The sequence below is a fragment of the Phacochoerus africanus genome, chromosome 8 (assembly GCF_016906955.1).
Source record: "Phacochoerus africanus isolate WHEZ1 chromosome 8, ROS_Pafr_v1, whole genome shotgun sequence".
NCBI classification, from domain to species: Eukaryota; Metazoa; Chordata; class Mammalia; order Artiodactyla; family Suidae; genus Phacochoerus; species Phacochoerus africanus.
In genome coordinates this window covers 111,907,521-111,931,571 of record NC_062551.1, presented here as the reverse complement: position 1 = coordinate 111,931,571, position 24,051 = coordinate 111,907,521, and the positions used below count along the sequence as shown (strand labels likewise).

At 41.3% G+C, this 24,051-nt stretch overlaps 1 protein-coding gene across 1 annotated transcript in view; it reads left to right on the top strand.

Moving 5' to 3' along the window:
* CDH2 (cadherin 2) overlaps positions 1-23,755 on the top strand; it is a 235,457-nt gene extending 211,702 nt beyond the window's left edge. The window contains exons 15-16 of the mRNA XM_047794018.1: positions 12,002-12,166; positions 22,361-23,755. Of these exons, the coding sequence (XP_047649974.1) occupies positions 12,002-12,166; positions 22,361-22,567 (372 nt within the window). The 3' untranslated portion in view covers positions 22,568-23,755. The remainder of the gene's footprint in view (positions 1-12,001; positions 12,167-22,360) is intronic.
* The last annotated feature ends 296 nt before the right edge of the window (positions 23,756-24,051 follow it).

The following is a 24,051-nucleotide window of genomic DNA, read 5'->3' as shown; positions in this document are numbered from 1 at the left end:
GTGATATACATCGCTTCCACTCCTGCCTTGAGATGAGAATAAATAGCATTGATGACCAGCTGGAAGGCTCTGCCCACCCTGGTTAGGTTATCTGAGTCTAGAGAATCTCTTCTGTTCTGAACATGGTGTTTCTCACAGTAGCAACCCAGAGTAGGTTGCTAGGTCAAATGCCTGGCTTTGACCCATCCAGATGTGTCAGAAGGAATTGGGTCCCTGCACACAGAAGGGACACAGGAGGTACAGCAGCCCAGGAAGACGGGACACTGTAGGTCAGGCTCCCCCCAAAACCAGGGAGGGCAGCTCTCCCCTCCCTGGGGAACACTGCCACCTCCCCCCAGGACCCTAAAGTCTTCTTGATCAAGGCCCAGCACGTGCATGTGTAAGTAAACTTTCAGGATAAGAGGAGTCAGGACCAGAGCTCTTTTCAGTGTATTCTGAAACCCAAAAGATCCAGATGTAATTGCTGTATGAGTGTCAGTTGACTTTTTTTTTTTTTTCCCCTAATGGAATTAATGTCATGTGAATTCTGGAAATCTGTCTCAGTATTTCAGTAGGTTGGACACCCTGAATCTCTATGACACAGAAAAGCATTTTCAGCAGAGTTAAGGTACCTGTGATAGGGAGAGAACCCACAGTTGCTGTGACTTGGAGCTTGGCTTGGAGGAGGAAGGACTCTGCAGGTTGATGATTTGGTTTCTCGTCTCCTTGATCCTCCATCTTTGATTTTAAACTTCAGCGGGATTGAACTTCATGTGTCTCTGACCTGTGTCACGCTGTTTTTCACTTGTCTGGCTTAGTCTGTGGTCTTGCCCTGCTGAACCCTACTCGGACACCAAAATTCCACCTCCAGACATTTTCTCTCGGGGTTCCAGGCTGTATCAGCTGCCTCTGCTCTGTGTCCCACAGCATCTCGTGTCCACCTCTATTTTGAGGTTTTGTGTGCAGCTCTAGTCCTGACCTTAAACCCCATGAGAGCAGGGACTTGTCACATTCATTTTTTATTCCAGTATCTAGGACATTTGGCACCTGGCAGGCACTCAGAATGTTTGTGCATTGGGCCCTCTTCCTGAATCTCATAGTTTGCAAGTCTGTTTTCCACACGGTTAATTGAACCATTACACCCTGATAACGTTACTTTCATTTTTGAAATCTCTGATGTCTTCAGAAAATGATGATCGCATTCATAAATGCTCGCATTTCATTACAGACTTGTTCTGCATCAGGCACTAGGCTCTGATTCACGAGTCTTTTATAATTTTCCCAACTACCCTATGCAGGAGATATTTCTATTAGTCCAGTTTTTCAAACCCAGGTGCATGTGACTTGAGTGTCCTGGCTCTTATGCACTAGGATGAAGGTTACGTGAAAGATGTTTTATTTACTCTTGTTGGTTTGTGGCAGGCAGGTGTTACTGGGTAGAACCAGCAAGGCTGGGCACTTGTCCACCATTTATTAGATGACCATGGTAATCTGGCTTTAGAACAGGCAAAGGGTAAGACCCAATTAATTCATTAAGCACGGCTTGCAGAATTGAGCGCATTTTGACATTGACAAACGTAGAATCCGGAGAAACAATTTGCGCAGCCAAGTTTATTAAAAGATCTGAGAATACAGTTGGGCAATAGAACTAAAATCTAAAATCCAGGCTGGATGCCTAGACAGAAGGATGGGGCACAGGTACAAGAAAGCCCCTGGAAACCAAACCAGCCACTTCCCTGAGTCCAGGGATCTCTGCTTGAGCCAAGATGGTCTATATAGATTTCCCCCCAGTCTCAGGAGCCACCCCCCCAGTGTGGGCATCCAAGCCGGACCCTCTGACCCAAGCGGAGAATGAAGCAGGTATATTTGATTCTTGGAAATAATTGCTTTAAAAAATCATTCTGCTTTATAAGCACACTAACAGATGGCTGACTCTGGACATAGCTATGGAGACCACTTTCAACGTTTTCACTGTTGGCTGAAGCTCACTCTGTTAAATATGTTCCCAAATTATTTATCCAGGTCTCCCCACCAGCACACACAGGTATCTATTAGTTATCGAATGAGTGACACTGATTTCACAAGAGGAAAGTTTCCCCAGGAATTGGGTTAACACATTGTCATCCCTTCTTCATGCTGTTCTCAAAAACCCTTATGGCCAGGTGACTCAGTTGGTAGGCTACAGACAACGTATGTTCTCAATTAGTCAGTCCCCGTTCCCTCGTGGGCATTCGTATTTTTAATGTGTGCTTGATTTGCACATGACTTTTTATTTGCTCTCCCAATCACTTCAAGTAAAAGAACCCAGTCTTTTATGTAATTCACTGTAATAGTCATTCTCCCTGACTGATTATAAATTTATTACATTTAGTTTTAGAAGAATAGAAACTTACTGATATCCGATAATGTGATAAAGATTGGTATGCCAAGTATGCATTACCAGTACTCAAAAAAAAAAACCACCAAAAACAAAATCTAAGATACTGAGTGATACATGCCAAAGTTCTACCAGCTGGCCAGATCTACCAAGTGCTTATTTTTATAAATAAAGCTGTATGGGGACATGGCCTTGTGCCATGCCCGTAGTTTATGGGTAGTTGATGGCAACAGCAGAGTTGAGGTATTTTGACAGAGAATCTATGGCTCCAAAGGCTTAAAAATATGTACTTTCTGGCCCTTACAGGAAAAAGTTGATCCCTGCTATAGACTTTTTCCATTATTATGTCTTCATTCACTTTTTTGCCCAAAGGTTGCATACTCTGAAGGATAGCACCGGAAATTTATGTAATCCGCCCAAGGTCACCTAGTTAGATTTGAATCCAGGTGCTCTGATTTCAGAATGCAATTTTTTTTTTTTCTGTCTTTTCTAGGGCCGCACCCGCGGCATGTGGAGGTTCCCAGGCAAGGGGTCTAATCGGAGCTGCAGCTGCTGGCCCACGCCACAGCCACAGAAACGCGGGATCTGAGCTGCGTCTGTGACCTAAACCACAGCTCACAGCAACGCCGGATCCTCAACCCACTGATCAAGGCCAGGGATCGAACCTACAACCTCATGGTTCCTAGTCGGATTCATTAACCACTGAGCCATGATGGGAACTCCCAATGCTCCCTTTTCTGTATTGATTTCATGTGTACATTTATCTTTTTTTTTTTAGAGCCATACCCGTGGCATATGGAGGTTCCCAGGGTAGAGGTCGAATCAGAGCTGTAGCTGCCAGCCTACGCCACAGTCACAACAACACAGGATCCCAGCCACATCTGCAACCTACATGACAGTCACAGCAATGCCGGATCCTTAACCCACTGAGCAAGGCCAGGGATCCAACCTGCGTCCTCATGGATACTAGTCGGGTTCGTTAACCACTGAGCCGCAATGGGAACTCCATGTGTACATTTATCTTAAAGAATGTATCTCTTTGGGATAAATTCCAAAATGGTGTGACATAAACTAGTGAAGGAATTTTGATGCCCTGTCACCATGTTCCCAACCAAATATTGCCATTAGTTTATTTTTAGGTTTCCGCCAAGATAGAATAATAGGTCGTGCTAAGATAGAATGACTTTGACCTTATCAGAGTGGTGACATTTTTATGTAAGGAGAAGTTGGAGCTTGGGGTGAGAATGTGTTGCTGCAGCTGCAATTGGAAAGCTATGTCTTTTGTCTTCCCAGACACACAGTGCATGAAAGGGTCAGGAAGCTCTGCCCATGTTTAGAGAGCTTACCTGAATTATATGGAAAGAATGGGAAATTACTGATATTAAGATAAAAAACCTTGGCAGTTCCCATCGTGGTTCAGTGGTAACAAACCTGACTAGTATCCATGCGGACATGGGTTCCATCCCTGGACCTGCTCTGTGGGTTAAAGGATCCACCATTGCCGTGAGCTGTGGTGTAGGTTGCAGATGCAGCTCGGATCCCACATTGCTGTGTCTGTGGTGTAGCCTGGCAGCCAAAGTTCTGATTCAACCCCTAGCCTGAGGACTTTCATATGCCGTGGGTGTGGCCCTAAAAAGACCAAAAAAAAAAAACCCCCAAAAAAGATAAAAAATCTCAAACTTCGGAAGAAGTATCAACTTTCTGAAGCCCTTTATTCTACTTTAGATATAAAGCTCTGTGTAGCCACATCCTCCTTTCTTGCAGAAGCACCTCTTTCACAGCTGCTTTTTACACCTTCCCTTTCCATGTTTTTTGTGATAGTTTTATCTATTGTTGTTTCCCTTATCTTTTTTTTTGTCTTTTTTTTTTGCTATTTCTTGGGCCGTTCCCATGGCATATGGAGGTTCCCAGGCTAGGGGTCGAATCGGAGCTGTAGCCACCGGCCTACGCCAGAGCCACAGCAACGCAGGATCCGAGCCGTGTCTGCAACCTACACCACAGCTCACGGCAACGCCGGATCGTTAACCCACTGAGCAAGGGCAGGGATCGAACCTACAACCTCATGGTTCCTAGTCGGATTCATTAACCACTGTGCCACGACGGGAACTCCAGTTTCCCTTATCTTTAAATGACACTAGACTAAATGCTCTATGAGGTCAGCAACCAAGTAATTGACTCAAGAGACTCTTCAGAAAGGAGGTGTTGAATCAAATCAAAATGAATTATATCTGCTGTTTTTGTTCCCAAAAGAACATGCCATCATTTTACAGTGGGAAATAAGTTGTGATTAAAATTTCAGTAGCGCCTGTTTCTGAAGCAGACCCACAGTTCTGCCCAGAAGAGTGAGCCTTTGGTGTGTTCGAATTCTGAAAACAATTTTAAAGGAATTTTCTACAAAACTGTGCATGAACAGTAAACCATGGAAGCAATGACTGCGTTCAGTAGAGACTCGGTTCCCTTCCTTTGTGGGGAATGGAAAACATGCTCTCCGGTGAGATGAACCAGAGGAAGAGGGACCTTCATCTGTATATTGTCTCCAGGTTCTTTTATCGCTATCAGGTTTATGATTCAAACCAGAGAAGCTCTTAGCAGAACTTCTGATGTGGCTTTAATAATCCATGGAATCCACTTCGTTTTCCACATCAGTCCCCCTGTGTAGATCGTTATCCCACTGGGAAAGAAGACCAGGTTGTGATGTGATGCTCGCAAGGGTGTTCGACTTCCTTGTCAGCAGTTGTGCGGTACTGTGTTGACACCTTATCACTATTTTATTCAATTATTTTAATGCCCGCAGCGATCTAGGGTGAGATAATAATGTTCTCTTTTCCAACTTCCTTTTCCTTTTTGTGTCTGAAGAGTTTCTTGCCTCTGCCACATTCAGCCCTTTTTCCGGGTACCTCATTTTTTCCTTCAGAATTGTGTCCATTTACTTTCAAATTAGTATTTTTATTTCTCTTAGTCTTTTTTTTTCCATTAAAATTTTTTTTTTATTTTTTGTCTTTTCTAGGGCTGCACCAGCGGCATATGGAGGTTCCCAGGCTGGGGGGTCTAATCAGAGCTTTAGCCACCGGCCTACGCCACAGCCACAGTAATGCGGGATCCAAGTTGCATCTGTCACCTACACCACAGCTCATGGCAACGCCGGATCCTTATCCCACTGAGCAAGGCCAGGGATCGAACCCGAAACCTCATGGTTCCTAGTCAGATTCGTTAACCACTGCGCCACGACGGGAATGCTCTCAGTCAGTCTTGAAATGTTTAAAAAATGTTTACCTTATCTGTATGGGAATTTGAAAGTTACTTACTTTTGCTGCTATAAAAGGAACGTTTTCCACGTCTACCAGCCCTGGACTGGGAGATGACAAAACTGGCTCTTGCATTGCATCCTTAGGTGTTGAGGGAGGAGGCTGATAAAGGACCAGGAACTTCGAGCGCCACCCCCCATGTGCCAGAATGTTATTGGACCCAAGTGAAGATTCCTTTCTTTTTTTTAACATATATGTGTTTAACATATATATATTTGCTTATATATATTCTTTTCCACTATGGTGTATCATAGGACATTGCATATAGTTCTCTGTACTGTACAGTAGGACCTTGTTTATCCCCTCTGTGTGCAATAGCTTACCTCTGCTAACCCCAGACTCCCACTCTCCATCCTGCCCCAGACCCCCTCCCCCCTTGGCAACCACAAGTCTGCTCTCCTTGTCCCTGTGAAGACGCCTTTCTAAGAGTCAGTGAGTGTTTAACCAACCGCGTACAGACCAGAGCCCTGGATCCCAGCGCCCCGTTAGCATAACCACCTCGAATTCCCCTTCTAGCACTGAAAGCCTCTTCTCTCCCCCCTTCCTTGGCATGCTATTCTGCCCATTTCCTCACTGGCCCAGGCAAGAAGATACAGCTTTTTTACTTGTTTTTTGCTTGCTCTGGTGGTCTCTGTTTTCTCCTTTCACACTGTTTAACTGAGTCCATCATCTTGGACCAATCATTAACCGCTCCCAGTTGTAGTAATCAGTGGGATGGGACAACACCCTTTTGGAAGGATTTTTGCTTGGAGTGTTTGAGATACCACGTGAGGAAGCATGTAATGTAACTCCTGACAGGTGATGGGTACCTGGTAAAGATTTGGTTTCTTCTTTCATAGTCTCCCAGCTGAAAATGGCATCAGTCACCCAGTAGGCTCTTTTGAGATGCTTGTAAAACAGTAAATGAATGTTTTCATCACTCGCCAAAGCAGATGTAATCACAGGATTCTGTAGCTCTACCAGCCATGGAGCTTTCCAAAATTTTTGCCTGGGATTCCAGAATTTCATGTTATATTGATGCAGCATTTTATTTTATTTAAACATAACCCAAAAATGCCTTGAGGTCGATCCGTGGTATCCTTTTCTGAACCAGTTATAAATCATTGCACATCAGTGGAATTTGGTAAGAAAAGGCAGAACCGGAGTTATTAGCTGCTGACTCACTTCTTGCTAACTCTCCCAAAACTTAAATCATCGTTGAAAAAAAATGTATGTTCAGTTACTTGCAGTGTGAATGTTCTAAAAGCCCTAATCCCGTGTCTGCTTCTAATGATTGCTGCCAAGTAACACAGATTCCAAACATTAGTTAAAATAAGATTTTCTGTGGCCATCGTTTGAAAACCAGATTGCTCTGAGAAGTTAACATTGTAAAGGTTGACAATCATATTTTCAGGTCCACTTTTTTCTCTACAGAGTTCTAGGAACCAAATAAAAATTTCTTCTGGGGTTGTTTCTTTATTCTTTATAATCTTCAGAAGTAAGGCCATGAACCCAGGGACCTTCAAAATGTTCTTGGTCTCTGTAATTCTCTTTATAATTCTCATCCTACATGTTGTAATTTGTGTGCTTAAGTAAAGTATCATGGGATTGTAAAGATGTATAATTTAGGAGGTTCATATTGAGTGACCCCTTATCAAAAGGCTTTAAATTGGACCCTCAGGGGAGGATCCTGCCGTATAGCACAGATGGATGTGGATAGAAATACCCATCCCTGTGACCTGAGGACACTTCTGCCCACTTTGTACCACCCCTGGATTTTTATACCCCATATTTACAGTAGACAAGAGAAAACCATCACAAGGAAAAGTTAAGCCATGTGTTTTAACCCAGATTCTAGTTTCCTGTCCATCAGTGGTTTTGTGCCTCTTTTTTAGTTACCATTGTATCTGAGGAACATGACACGTTGGCACCGTTCTGAGGGGCACTCAACCATGGCAGTGCATCCCAGCGATGTGACCCGAGGTCCTTCCCTTCCTCCCCATTGTGAATTACTGCCTTGGCATATCTTGGGATCCAAGGCACCGTTCCTGAATGGGTTGCTCTTGTGCACAAGTGCCAAGAATATCATCACTGAGACCTTGATTCAACACATGTTTAGAGCACTTTCTATGGGTCTGACATACTGATGATGGAAAAGACTACATTCTAAGGCTCTTCCTGCTCTGGTTTCTAAGGCAGCAGGAATGGGCTTTGGAAAAAAAACAAGAGCCTGTGAATGAACATGCTATTATACGTGTACACTAATCGGTGAAGTGAGCCAGGTGGAAATGCCATCCTTGTCTGAAGGCGAGAGATGCTCTCCACTGTAACAAATGGCTGTGTCACAATTTAAGCCTGGTTTTATGCCAGATCTTCCTGTTCTCAGGTGCGATACCCCAACATCTGTATGTTGACAGCTTTTTAGAAAAAATTGTAAACACTATCAACCAAACAAAATGCATTTCTGCTTGTAACCTTCGGATGTAGTGTACTTTTTAGTGTTGTCTGAAGTCTGGGAGTGGCGTGCCTCATGCTTTGTTCTTTTTCTTCAGGATTGCTTTGGCAATTCTTGGTCTTTTATAGCTCCATGTAAATTTTAGGATTATTTGTTCAAGTTCTGTGAAAAATGTTATATAGGTAATTTGATAGGGATTGCATTAGGTCTGTAGATTGCTTTGGATAATATGGCTGTTTTAACAATATTAACTTGCCAATCCAAGAACACTGGATATCTTTACATTTATTTAAGTCGTCTTCTGTTTCCTTTACTAATGTTTTATAGTTCTCAGCGTATAAGTCTTTCACCTCCTTAGTCAGGTTTATTCCTAAGAATTTTATTTTTGGAGGTGTGACTTTTAAAGATACTGGTTTTTTTACATTCCTTTTCTGATATTTGTTAGTTTAAAGGAATGCACCCAATGTCTATATGTTATTTTTGTATCAGACTTTCTAATAAAGCATTTTACACCCTCGGCGTAAAAATATTTATTAACTGTCAGCATCCCGATACTTAACAATCTGTTTTCTGCTTTATACAAAAAGCTTCCATCATTGTCAGAAGACACGCTCACTCGCGGTTCACCCCACTCTATTAAGCTTGGTAGTTATGCAATTAAACGCAGCCTAGGAAAACGTGCTTTTCATTTGCATTCATTCCAAATGAATCCCCCTTTTTATTTTGCATCATATTTTAACATTTCAAAGGCTTTCACATCTGTTATATCATCGTACGCCTCTGCTTTAAGATATTCTCTGACTCGTAAATTCTATAAAATTTATAATGGAGCACGTGTGTGAGAGATCCAAGTGTTTTCACCCACATTTCGTATGGGTGCTTTGAAATACTCTACCCAGATGAGAAGAGACAGCATCCTCAGTCAGGCCTTTGCTTGTGCTGTTAGTTCCCATAAAAAGGTCCTTTCTCCCAAGCCCACCTGTCCTTCAAGGTTCACGCCTAACACGCTCCTTTCCTCTGGGAGTGTTTTCTACTTGGCAATGTTCCAAGTTTACATCCCACTCTGGGCTGGTCCTACTCTGTCTTCTGTCCCATATCGCCTTGTCTATCCCTCAGAGGAGGAGCTTTTCACCCACAAGGTTAGTTGAAGCTCTTGGTCAGGAGTTGGTTCGGGGAGGGGTCATCAGAATGAAGGCGTCTCAACCAACAGAGCTTGGTTTTAGATCGACATTTTGAAGTCAGACACACTTGGTTTTGATTCCCATCTCGGTCGAATACCTGGGGCCAGTTACTCAACCTTTCTGAGTCTGCTTCTTCATCTAAAAAGATAAGTGTTTTTCAGGGGGTTGTAAGAAAGTATCGGTGAGAAGACACTCCCCAAGAGGCCAGTAGAGCGCCTGGTACCTAGCGGGTTAAATGTCAGTGACTGGTCTCTCCTTTGTCTCCTTTGTTGTTTAAATCATTCCTCACACACTTGTCCCTTCTTCCTCATCCATCTACTTCATTCTCTGGGAATCCAGCCTGGTAGTGCAGACTTGGCTTAGGATTCTGCAAAGAGCGAGGCCTTGGAAGCTCATCCACTCGAAGTCAGAGCCCTGCTCTGTGTCTCAGTAAATCTGAAGCCATCGATGAGTGACTTGGGTTATTTGAGGCTCGGTTTCCTCCATTCTTAAATAAGGATAATACAACTTAATATCACACAGGGTTGTTCAGAGCATTAAATGAGCAAACATATGTAAAGCATCTAAGCATTGCCAGAAAACATGGTACATATGTAAGCGTTGAAGGAATCAAAACCACCATAGAGATACTGTAAACAGTTTTGAGCTGATTTTAGACAGAGATGAAGCCTGAACTAAAAAGAGTACCCGGAAAATCTGTACTTTCTGTAAATATCAACAGTGAATTAGAGAATTTTGGTTAAGCTGAGAATGTGACATTTTATATCACCAGAATTTAGAGGTTTGAAAACTACAAAGTATTTGCCCAAACCTAAAATTTTGATGCATGTCCACATTATAGTTAGTGTCTTTGTACATTCCTGTCCAGCTGGCTGATGCTAAAGCTGAAAATAATTTTGAGGGTCCAACCAATGTCCAGAGCTTCCTTCTTCCCAAGTTCTACTCGCCTCTCAAGGTGGACAGGCTGTATTTCCAAGACATCCCCCCAGGACTGCTTCAGATGGGCCTTGCACCTCTGGGCCAGAGGTTGGCAAACTTTTTCTGGAAAGGACTGGATAGGAAGGCCTTTGGGGCCACATACAGTCTCAGTAGCATCTTATTCTTTATTGTTATTGTTACTTAAAATAATCCTTTCAAAAATGAAAAAGCCATTCTTTGAGAAAAATAGGCCACAGATGAGGCTGGGCCCACAAACCGTAGTTTGCAGAATCTAGACCATTGAAGGGAGGAGGGGAGTGAAGTGGGTTTTGAAAGCTTGATGAACGGATACCTTCCTTTAAATACAGGAAAATACACTCTCATCAGTTTGTGGTTTTCTGCTTGTTTATTTGTTTAATATGACAGGAGTATAACATGGTAAGGGAGGAGAAAGTTTTTCTCCACCCTCCTAGGGTCCTTGGCTGGGTCTAAAAATTAAACCAGCAAAGACGGATTGAACAGGAGAGAAGCATACTCATTTGGTCGGTCTTTTACCTATACCTGGGAGCCTTCCCAAGACAATGAAACTCAGAGGAAGTGACCAAAGCTGGAAGAGTTTATACCTTTTATTTTATTTTATTTTATTTTATTTTATTTTATTTTATTTTATTTTTTGTCTTTTTTCCTTTTCTAGGGCCGCTCCCGCGGCATATGGAGGTTCCCAGGCCAGGGGTCTAATCAGACTGCAGCCACCAGCCTATGCCAGAGCCATAGCAACCCACACCACAGCTTACGGATCCTTAACCCACTGAGCAAGGCCAGGGATTGAACCCACAACCTCATGGTTCCTAGTCGGATTTGTTAACCACTGAGCCACGACGGGAACTCCTTATACCTTTTAGGCAAAGAAACAATACACTTGTGAAGAACTAACAAGGGCAAGAGTTTGGGCTGGGAATAGTAAATGGTGAAGAAGTAACTAGGAAGAAAAGGGTTAGTTTAACACGGTTGGTTTGTGCAGAGGACTAGGTCCCAAAGGCTAGTCTCTGGTGATGAGGGAGGAGTTCCTCTCCCCTGAGGCAAGGAGGGTACCTTTCACATGGGAGGTTTACGACCTGCTTCAGAGAAGAAGGATGAGGTGGGGGGAGTCAGAGTGATTTTCCTTTTTCTGACATTTTTTAAAAGAATTGCTTCAGCTTCAGATTTTTTTTTTTTTTCATGGCACCACCTGTGGCACATGGAAGTTCCCAGGCCTGGGGTCAGATGGAAACTGCAGCTGCAGCCTGTGCAGCAGCTTTCGGCAACACTGGATCCTTAACCCACTGAGAGTCCAGGGATCAAACCTGCATCCTCACAGAGTCAGCATCAGGTCCTTAACCCACCGAGCCACAATGGGAACTCCTAGATTCATATATTTAATATGTCAAGGTGCAATATTTTGGGGTAGGGTATCCTGAACCCCATCAACATTAAGTTAGTACTTTTGCTTTTGTGGTATAATTATATTTCCTAGTCGATTTTTTAGTCATTTTATAGTGAAACCTTATCTTACTGCTGTTTTCCATTGGAAACTGAGGAGGAACGTCGGAAAGCAGATGGCACACAGACTGTAGAAATGAAAAACACAGAGGAAAGAGCTGCGTGAAAGAAATATTTAATCATAACATGGAAAACTCGTAGTGGCAACTTTTCCATTATGTTAAATTTCATTCATCTCTGTGCTTTCTGGGTATGAGTGTTTTAAAAGGGTTGTCATTTTCTATCTGTGTGCCCATCTCCCATGGGGTTTTGATTCTGTCTTTTGCAGGACTATGACTTGAGCCAGCTCCAGCAGCCTGATACTGTGGAACCAGATGCCATCAAGCCTGTTGGAATCCGACGGTTGGATGAGAGACCCATCCATGCCGAGCCCCAGTACCCGGTTCGATCTGCAGCCCCTCACCCTGGGGACATCGGGGACTTCATTAATGAGGTGTGGAGAGAGACTCACTTTCTTTATAATGGTGTCTATTTTATGCTAATGGCACTGTGGGAACCACAGCTGGTTTGCAGTATAGCTGTGTAGTTCACTAAAACACAATTTTTCTCTTTGCTTTTCAGGGCCACACCTGCAGTAAATGGAAGTTCCCAGGCTAGGGGTTGAATCGTAGCAGCAGCTGCCACCCTATAGCACAGCCTCAGCAATGCAGGATCTGAGCCACATCTGCAACCTTCACCACAGCTCAGGGCAACACCAGATCCTTAACCCACTGATCGAGGCCAGGGATCAAACCCACATCTGAGCGGATACTAGGTACTGTTTGTTACCAGTGAGCCACAACGGGAACGCCACAGTTTTTCTTCTTAACTCGTCTTTGTGCAAAAGCAAATGTGGCTTCAGTAACAGAGGACAGATGAGATGGCTTTGATTAACCCAAAAGAGATCTGTTGATTCGTATTGTGCATTTGTAAATGACATCCATATATATTATCAATATTAGTCACACTCCCACCAACAGGATTTTCCCTGGATTACAAGTAATAAATAGGCTAACAATCTTAGGGTGTATTCTCACTTCATTCATTAGCACTGAGACAGGTAGTTATAGTTCACTTTCACTTTGCTCACACTGTACCCTTTGAATCCCACAAATGGTGAGCATTTAGTGCCTACCCAACATCTAGAGAGTTCCATCAAATGAGATTAGCAGGAAGAGCAGCTAAATTAAATATTATGTAAGTGATTTAAATACTTGTCTAGTTGAGGAGTTTTAAGAGCTTTTGTAAGAGGCAGCTAATTCTCTATTGAATATAACAGATATGATTTTCACTGTCAAAATTATTATGGCATTCTTTTATTTCATTACTGACCAAGAGTTCTGCTCCATTTAATCCTTAAGTTTTGAAGTAAAATGATTTATGCTGCTTCTTTTGATCACGTCTACAGTTTTACTGCAATTCTCCTTTTGAAAATTTATTGTTGGTAGAAGACAGTGATACCTACTGATAATGATTGTGAATATATGGCAGAACTCTTGTTCTCTGGCCATATCCTCCCACTCAGTATCTCCAAGATCAGAATTGGTCTCAGCACCTCACAAAGTGGAAAGCATCTGTTGTGTAATGCCTTCAGTCACACGCTGATAAGACTCAGTTCCTGGGCTTCCTTGAAGTAGTCGGATATTATGTCTAATCAGTCTACCTTACATTTTTAGATGCTCCTATAGTTTGTAGGAAACGTTTTGAACCTAAATTAGCTTATCTCTAGATACTCATGACTGACTATTTCTTCCTGAAATACAAGCAGCTTTTGGAACATATCTATTCACTTCCATAAAACAAGTAATAGGTTAATTTGTAATAGACAAGATTTAAAAGCAGAGTGCCAGTAACTCTTTCATGTACAAAAATATGCCCTGACTTTTCCAGCTTATTTATATATACGCCTGGTTAGGGGAATTAGCAGGAATGAATATGTGTGTGTGTGTGTGTGTGTGTGTGTGTGTGTGTACATACGAGGTTTTTTTTTAAATCATTAGGTAAGAGTACCTAATGATTTTACTTTAATTTAGCTTTTGTCATTATGAGAAATTGTTTACTTACTCCTGTGGTTGTCGGGTTTCGAGATAGAGCAAATCTTTTGTGTTTTTTTGTTTGGGGTGGCTTTTTTAAATTTAATTTTGTTGAAGTGTAGCTGACTTCAGATGTGTTAGCTTCAGGTGTACAACAAAGTGAATCAGTCACACATTTAAACATATCCATTCTTTTTTTCCCATGTAGATTATTACAGACTATTGAGTAGACTTTCCTGTGCTCTACAGTAGGTTCTCATGAGTCATCTTTTTTATACAGGAGTTTGTATATGTTATTCCCACCCTCCCAGTTGTCTCTCCCCAGTGGTTTCACCTGTGGTAACCATGAGACTGGTTTTGAAATCTGTGAGTTTGTTTCTTTTTTATAAGTAAGTCATTTTGTATCATTTCTTATTAGATTCCACATGTAAGTGATATTATATATTTGTCTTTGTCTGACTTCCTTCACCCAGTGTGATAATTTCTAGGTCCATGCATGTGGCTGCAAACGGCATTATCTCATTCTTTTTATGATTGAATAACATTGTAGTGTATGAATGTACACATCTTTAGAGTGAATCTGAAAATGTCAGTGTGGGCACTGGACTTTATTTTAAAGCAAGAATTCTGGCTTCAGTGTCACTCAACAAATAACCTGAATGTGTCCACCAGTCCCTGGAGTGTCACTCACTGTTCTGTGGGATTCCATTCCACCCATGGCACTCTTCTGTTCTCAGGATAAAGTTCAAGCACTAAGTGCTAGTGTCATTTCTTTTTCCTTATTTTTTTCTCTTTGTCTTTTTAGGGCCACACCTGCAGCATGTGGAGGTTCCCAGGTTAGGGCTCTAATCGGGGCTGTAGCCACCGGCCTACGCCAGAGCCACAGCAACGCCAGATTCAAGCCGAGTCTGCGACCTACAGCACAGCTCACAGCAACGCCGGATCCTCAACCCACGGAGCAAGGCCAGGGGTCGAACCCACAACCTCATGGTTCCTACTGGGATTTGTTTCCGCTGCACCACGACGGGAACTCCCCTAGTGTCATTTCTAAGGCTCTTTGTAATCCAGTCCCGCCCTCTTTCCCCACCACATTGCCTTCCTATGCTACAGCCTCCTGAACTGTTTGTGGTTCCTCAGAGGCATCACAGGCTTCACTATGACTTAACTGCTGCAAAGCCCTCCCTTCTTGACCATCAGTAGGATACCCTGTAGCCTTCAGATTCAGCTCAGACTCCCCCTTCTCTGTGAAGCCCTTTTGATACCTCTGGGAAGGGTTACGAAGATACTTCCTTGGTCATCGCCCTCACCATGGGGTGTCACTGTTAGTCTTTCTCTCTCCTTTGTGAGCATGTATGTTCTCTCTGGGTTGAGGCCACTTGCCTTTCTTCTTTGTATAACCTCTTGTGCTGTCCAGCTCTTAGATTTTGTTGTTTTAAGGAATTCAGGGACTGTGGCAGTTGTGTAGGGCATGAAACATGAGTACCACCCATCTGCATTTGACTGGGATGCACTTGGGCCCAAGTCCAGCCTTTCATTCTTCCTGGTGCTAGTTACCTTCCGAAAGTGAGGATATTGGTTGTTCTAAGTTGTGTGTTTGCGTGAACCTTGTGTTCAAGTCTATGGGTTTTGTTTTTTGTTTTGTTTGTTTGGTTTTTTTTTTAGCACGACTGGATTCTCTTCAATAGAGAGAGGAGTGTATTTAGTTACTAAGGTTCAGTTACCCAACCTTTCTAATGCCATAATAGGTAGAGTTACAGTAGGAATTTCCCTTTGGGAATCTCCTTTCCCTAACAGTGCACAGGTCCGCAGTGTAAAAAGTGGCTGGAGGTCATAACAAACAGGTGTGACTACACATATGAAAAAGTTTGTTCCAAATGACTGACTTGCATGTTAATTTCTAGAATACCATCCCTTCATGATTTGAAAATTGCCTTCATTTGTTAGAAATGTGAAGATTATCTTGAACTTGGTTTAGGGTCATTCGTTCAGCAAATAACTATGGAATATCTGCTGTGTGTACATCCTTTGCCAGTGGTATGGCGAGAAGACAATAGACATGGGTTCTTTTTGTGTGAGTTCCCTGCCCTGTTGCTAGCACGAGCTTTGTATCAGACAGACATTCCAGTATCTGAGCTCTTACTTTGCCAGGCACAGGATGCCCGTCGGATCTGGTTCTTATTTGGCATTCATCATTCAGCTTTAGCTTCATCATCTCAGGCCCCTCCTCCACCTTCATCCTGCAGACCAGCAGCAGAGACCTGTACTTATATAGTTCCTCTCTCAGCTTGTAATTCCATGCCAGTGCCTGTTACCGTGCTGTTCTTCCTGCATAGGATGTCCTTTGCCCTCTTCCTAGTTATTAGTTAAGTCTTTACCAGCCCATGAAGGGTCAGGCACTCAGAGTCTGGGTGGGTGCCATCCCATGGTACCTAGAACTCACCTCTCTTCATTACTCTTATCCCAGGCTTGCCTTCTGCCTCCCCTCATGGCTTCGGCCCCTCCGTGGTTCAGGGGAAAAGGTGTATCCCTGGGGGCCCTAGGGGACACAGCACATTGGCTTGGTGACATAGGAAGGGACAAAAGGATTGAATTTGGAAATCATTCCCCAGAGCGCTACTGAGTCCTTGAAAGTGAATGTAATTGTAAGATAGAGGAATATGGAAGAGAAAGGGGGACCCTAAATCTTTTGGACATAGGAAGAAAGTTTAAGGAGTCTAAGTCACAGAAAACAGTTAAAAAGAGAGTCCAGGGCTGTGATGGTCAGGTCTGAGGCAAAGTTCAAAGGGTCCAAACCATCAGAAGGCTTAAATCAGAGAAAAACTCACTCCATAGATTCCTCCATCCAAGACTTGTTCAATGGATAAAAACAAATACGTGTAAAGTTTTAAAACATTTGAAGGCAACTAGAAAGAGCTCAAGTACATTTTATAAATATGTTTCAAGTACAAACAAATTTCTTTATCTCCAGGTTTTATTTGATTTAGCATCGTCCTGAATTTTCCACAGCAAGAAGAATATAGTGCTGATTATAATTGGGGTGTTTTTTGTAGATGTAAGGAATAGGTAAGCTCATAAGAACATTTTCTAGTTTGTTTATTTGAATAATGCATCTCAAAAATGGTAACATTTCCAGATTGGTAGGTAGAGTAAAACAACTCACACATTTTTGAATTTCAACCACAGAATTTCATTCTATTTCAAGGTTTTTAAACAAAACCTTCAGAGGGTGAAAAGTTGAAACAAAGTAATTTAAACTCAGCCCAACAGTAGGTATTAGCATACCTCCAATCACTTTACTAATCCTGTGTATTTCTTTATCTCAGAAATATAAAAATCAAGGGCAGACATAGTTCTGTTAAAAGACTGACTTTTGATTAATAGCATTTAAAAACTTAGAGAAGGTGCTTCCAGAATAACCTGTTTAAAATGACTAAGATAAAAAATTTTTGCCTTTTTTTCTCCTATTAATTAAATTTAGTATGTTCTTTTAAAAATATCTGTCTATTCTCAAAGGAGTGCAAATCCAGGTGCCTCACTTAATAGCTCTGTTAACCTTGTACAAGGTCAGGGGCCTTGGATTTAACATCTTGGGTTTCTAGTTTTCATATTTATAAAATGGGGATAATATTAGACCCTCCTTTTAAGATTACAGTGAGGATTAAATACTACCATCTATATAAAGTACTTGGTATACTGTTGGTAAGTTATCATCAGTATCATATTATCATTACAAGTTACACTTCAGGAGTACAAACTTTCTATCTCAGAACGTTTCATTGTAAACTATCATTATTCACAGTGCCTTATTGTAAATAAAACAAATAAAACCTCTCTTTCCAAAAAACGCTTCGTTTAAATGAATTTCCGAGAAAGGGACACAGTCATGTTGGCTTTGATAAGTCACAGAATTCCACTGTCAAGTAATCATGGTATACTTTTATGTCCACAGATTTTTCAACCTAAACCTTAGCTTTTCCTGAAAGGTGTAAATATACACATGAACAAGGTGGCTGAGGTGAAAAAACAAAGCCCAGGACAACAGTACAGAGTTACCATCTAGAATACCTGCTGGATGTCAGACAGTGTCTTGGACAGCAAGACATGAAATGAATACAAAACCTCCTTTGCAGAAAGAAATGTCACGATCTAGTGTAACCAAAAATAGCAATAAAGGTAAAGGGGCCACGAGACTTACTCTCAGTCCTGGTTGAGGAAAAAATTCCATGCAACAGAAGTGACTTTTTTAAATGGGCTTTTAACAATGGATGGATGGATGGATGGAAATGAATCAAATGATTAAAAAAAAAAGATGGGGCATGTCAAACAAAGGGGAATCCATTTCAGCTAGCAGGAAATGAATATGTAAATGACATGGAGATACACAAGAACATGATTTTTTTAGATTTGGCAGGATTTTGACGAATAATTTAGTGAATAATTCAGTTATGGTTGCTGGAATTGAGAAGAGTTGTGACAATTGTCTAGATTCATTGAATGCTCCTCAAAGGGTTTTAACTTCATTCTGTAAGTAACCCTGTAAGTTACATCACCAGAGGTTATCCTGACATCAGGCATCAGGCGTTTGAGTAACACCTGCTAGTTTTTTCCATGTTGGCAAACGTCATCTATTATTTCCTTAAACTTTTCATCAATTTTTAAACTTTATAAAAATAATTGTTTTAAAGTGCCTGTGCACCAATTAAAAAAAAAAACAAAAACCCCAAGGAGGATTCCTTCCTTATTTTGGGAACACTGCTCAAGGTGATGGCAATCAGAAAGTTTTACTTGGAGTGAGGGAGGTGACATCAAATTAAGGTCTGAGAGAGATACCAATAGTAGTTTTTAAGTAAGAAGCAAGAACGGTCCTGGGAACAGGCAGACCAGTTAGTTAGGCTTTCGCTGTGGTCCAGGCAGGATGTCATGACAACCTGAACGAAGGCAGTGGATTTGAGACAGTAAAGACAGATTGTAAGGGAATCAATAGGACTTGTTCCCTCTTACATCCCGCTTGTGTCCCCTCACTGAAGAGTGTGGGTTCTTCTAGTCCCTTTAAAAGCCTGTCTCCACCCATAAAAGCACAGGATCAGAAGTCTATAAATACAAGCTCAGCAAGAATCAGTCAGAGCCCCAGCTCTTTGATTTTACAGAGGCACCTCACCATAGAACATAGTTCAGATTTATCCAGAGTTCAAGATCTGCCGCTCCAGGAAAGGTGGCACAGACACATACTCTTCTAGATTTAGTCAAACCTAGATAGAAGCACATGCAGTTAATTTGCAAATTTTTCAACCATGTGTCATATGTCACATGGAAGGGTAACCAAAGGAATCCCATGAGGGGGGCCAGAGGTTATGTGCCTCCTGATTTCTCCTGTACATTCGGTCTCGTCGCCTGCCTGTCACTGCCAGTTTCTCAGGACTTGACTATATGCTTTTTTTTAGAACTACCAAAATAGGACCCAGAATTTATATAATGCCTCACCCAGAAAAGTCATGTTTTATTCTCAGATAAAACTCAGTGCTTTCCAAGTGGAAGGGACTTAAAATACTTAACCTTCAGCCTAGGTAGATGGCTTGCCTAAGAATTCTTGAAAAGTTCAGTGGGTTTTGCCCTTTTGCAATTACGAAAACCTGAGACAGTATTTGATGCTCTGGCGTAGCCCGGTGACTTCTAATGTGTTTTATAGCCGTAACCTCTTTTGAAAAAAAAAATAGAGAAAAATGTAGATTCGACTACTATCAGAATGATAAAAAAAAAATCAAAGCAGTAGCTAAAAATTTTTATAAAAGAAATACTTTTGAGACACTCACTGGTATGAAGCTAGATCATCACCAGTGTGTATTTGTTTTAAGGGATTTGATTAGGTGGCTTAGATGTTTGCTGAAGGGTCTTGGGCCCTTTAACACACCGTGAAGACCAAACAACTTCTAGCATTTATGCCAAGTCTCAGTAAACATAGGCCATTGCTTTCATCTCCATTGCGTCCAGGCACATTTGATGCCTGCCATGGACCCTTTCGAGTTCATCTTAGTTTTCACCTTGCCAAAGTTCCAGTTTGGTGCTGACACCATGATTCACATTTTCTGAGTTTCAGGATCCAGGCAGAAGGAAAACACATCTGGAGCAGGCCCTTCTCCCAGCAGAGAGGGGAAGGCATGGCCACACCGTGGCTTCCATTCATTGGCTGCTGCCAGTCCTGTGGCCAAGCCTGACCATGGGAGGGGGACTTAAACTGGATCCAGGGTGGCACTTATGATGCTGCGGGCGTGTGATCCACCCACAGAGAAAGGATGGTGAATCATGGAGGACAGTGACACAAGCCACCACAAAAAGGAGTCAGGAATTTTAAGAAATTGCAGTTTGCAGTTCTCAATCTTAACAGAATTGCCCTGTAGCTTTTTCTATAAATATGATAAAATCCAATCTAAAATTATGATTTAAATATTCACATAGTTGGAGGAAGACTATTTGTTTTTGTTACACAGTCATTCCTGGGTTATAAATAGTCTACCTGAGAAAAGGTAAAGTGGTGTTTAGTTAAATGGTTAGGATTGTTGGTGAGGCAGACACGGGGGTGGGGGAGTGGCAGTGTGTACTTTTTCTTTCTGGTTTTTGACTGAAGTCAGGCGGCTGCCATTTTTGTTTCCTAAAATGTTGTGTCCTCACATGTCTTTCTCTTTTTTCAAATTCCAAAGGAAGAATTTTTTTCTCTAAACTTAAAAGTTCAAAACATAAATGAACTAATATTCCTTGAGCTCCAACAAGTGCCAGACACTGTGGTAAGCCCCTGGGTCTCTTTATTCTGTTTGTCTTCATAATGAATGTGTCTTCATCATGAACTGTGATGACAGTTGCAGATGAGGCAATGAAGCTGGTGGAACTCAGCCGAGGTCCCACGGCTAGTCCTGGACTGAGCTGAGGTGTCACCCCAGAGGCTGACCTCTTAACTGCTACACATGCTAACTCTTGCCTTAATAGTCATGCTCTTTTCCCACTTCCTCCTCTGTAAACTTGGAAGAATGAATACCTGAACATAAACTGATTTTTTTTTTTTAAAAAAAAAGCACACACAAGGAGTTCCTGGGGACCTTGGGAGTTAAGGATCTGGCATTGTCATGGCTGTGGCACAGGTTCGAGCCCCAGCCCGGGAACCTTCTGCATGCTGTGGGCATGGCAAAAACAAACAAAAAACAACCATCTATATATATATATTATATATTACATATATATGTAATATATATATATATTACATATATATATATACTCAACAAATACATGTGGATTGGAAGGACTGACTTAAAGGTATAGCTCTAATATTATGTCTTGGATAAGGAGACCATCATAAGCCCACCAACATTTAAAAAGCAATCATAGAGAAAGAGAATGATTGTTTGGAGACTAACATTGGTATATCCTGGACTACTCGAAAGGAACTGGAAAAAAATTAGAAAAAATGCCAAAAAGACATTGTATTAAATCTTTAAATAGATTTAAATCTCTTTAAAGCACCTGTGATGCTTTTGTAGAGCATAATTAGGAATTAGTTGCAAATATGTAAGTTTGCATTTTTTTTTGCAAGAGTTATAGGTAATAATGTCATTGGTTTTTATATTCTCAAATCTTTTTAAGAACCATGTATGTACATGTTATTTTAGATTGGCAGGATCTCCTTCCCCAATATCTATAGTATGTATCAGTGTCAGATCATGACATTTCTAGGGACTGTGGGAGCTAGAAGTCACTCTATTCTTAAACAATAATATTGGATCACAATTTATCAATTAATTTCATATTCTGTGTTCTGTTGAGAACAGAAATGGTTTAGTGAGTAACTTTCCTTGTATTGCAATCCCATCTGTCCTGTCTTCCCTCTTCCTTTGGTATTCTTCAATATTTTTTCAAGTAGAATGCCACTTTCTCCTTGAACTCCTGGTTCTCAGTACTAGTCTGAATTTTGTTTTCAGCATCCTGATTTTTGCCTGGACTTCATAGTTTTGTAACTTATTTATCACTTAGTTCATACTACAGTAATGCCTGTGATGCTAGGCTGTAAGCTTGTAGAGGGCAAAGACTGTATGGAACTGTGTCCCTCTCTTTGCCTTGCATGTAATTCCTGTTAAATCAGTTCATTGGCAGAATCCTTTGACTCTGACTCTGGATAGATGAGAGTCCACATATCCCCTGATTTCACAGTCCTTCGTCTTATTTCATGGAACTTAACCAACCAATCATTAGTCAAAACTTGTCTTGCCCAGTACATGAAGGTAAGATGCATTTCCAGATTTCATCTAAGATCCTCCATTCCCAGCTGCAGGCAGGTGGCCATTCATTTCTGCCACCTGTCCAACGCATTCTCTGGTTAACTGTGTCCCGGTGTATACTTCAGCCTCAGCTGAGCTGGACTCCTCAGGGTTTGCAGAGGAAAGATATCAGTTTGTTTTTTTGTTTAACTTTCAAACATGGTGATCACCACAATTTCTCTGGGTTGAAAATGCGGTGGTCTGCAGGTGGAAACCTACAAACAAGTGTTTGATCCCATAGGACCACGTATGTCTGCTTGTGGATTTGCAAATGGTAACCCTCTCTCCATCCTTTCCTTGTCTTCCAAACTGCAGGGTCTTAAAGCTGCTGACAATGATCCCACAGCTCCGCCATATGACTCCCTTCTAGTCTTTGACTATGAAGGCAGTGGCTCTACCGCTGGGTCCTTGAGCTCCCTTAATTCCTCCAGTAGTGGAGGTGAGCAGGACTATGACTACCTGAACGATTGGGGGCCACGTTTCAAGAAGCTCGCTGACATGTACGGTGGAGGTGATGACTGAACTTCAGGGTGAACTTGGCTTTGGGAAAAGTACAAACAATTTCAACTGATATTCCCAAAAAAAGCATTCAGAAGCTAGGCTTTAACTTTGTAGTCTACTAGCACAGTGCTTGCTGGAGGCTTTGGCATAGGCTGCAAACCAATTTGGGCTCAGAGGGAATATCAGTGATCCAATGCTGTTTGGAAAAACACTGAGCTCAGTTACACTTGAATTTTACAGTACAGAAGCACTGGGATTTTATGTGCCTTTTTGTACCTTTTTCAGATTGGAATTAGTTTTATGTTTAAGGCTTTAATGGTACTGATTTCTGAAACGATAAGTAAAAGACAAAATATTTTGTGGCGGGAGCAGTAAGTTAAACCATGATATGCTTCAACATGCTTTTGTTACATTGCATTTGCTTTTATTAAAATATGAAATTAAACAGACAAACAAACCACTCATGGAGCAATTTTATTATCTTGGGGGATGAGACCATGAGATTGGAAAATGTATATTATTTCTAGTTTTAGACTTTAGGTTTTTTTTTTTTTCACTAAAATCTTAAAACTTACGCAGCTGGTTGCAAATAAAGGGAGTTTTCATATCACCAATTTGTAGCAAAATTGAATTTTTTCATAAACTAGAATGTTAGACACATTTTGGTCTTAATCCATGTACACTTTTTTATTTACTGTATTTTTTCCACTTCACTGTAAAAATGGTATGTGTACATAATGTTTTATTGGCATAGTCTATGGAGAAGTGCAAAAACTTCAGAACATGTGTATGTATTATTTGGACTATGGATTCAGGTTTTTTGCATGTTTATATCTTTCGTTATGGATAAAGTATTTACAAAACAAAGTGACATTTGATTCAATTATTGAGCTGTAGTTAGAATACTCAATTTTTAATTTTTTAATTTTTTTTATTTTTAATTTTCTTTTGTTTGGGGAGGGAGAAAAGTTCTTAGCACAAATGTTTTACATAATTTGTACCAAAAAAAAAAAAAGAAAGACAAGAAATGAAAGGGGTGGCCTGACACTGGTGGCACTACTATAGTGTGTGTTTTTAAAAAAAAAAATGAAAAAAAAAAGCTTTTAAACTGGAGAGACTTCTGACAACAGCTTTGCCTCTGTATTGTGTACCAGAATATAAATGATACACCTCTGACCCCAGCGTTCTGAATAAAATGCTAATTTTGGATCTGGTGACTGGTTTGAACTTTTTCTTTTCTACTTGGGCTGCTTTGAATGTTGCAAAAATCCCAAGTCCTAGAGCTGTGTTGAGAACCACAGTATAAAAGTGTGTATATGTTCTTGCACTGTTCACCATTGAAACCCTTAGCATAGCCACCGTGTCTGGTGAGCATCAGAGGGACCCACTGTGGATCTTCTCATCAAGAAGAGAAACATCAAGTGACTCAGGAATAGACTACACTGAAGGTGGTATGCAAATCACATCCTAGCATCAGCGAACTCTGTAATTCTTAAAATCATTTA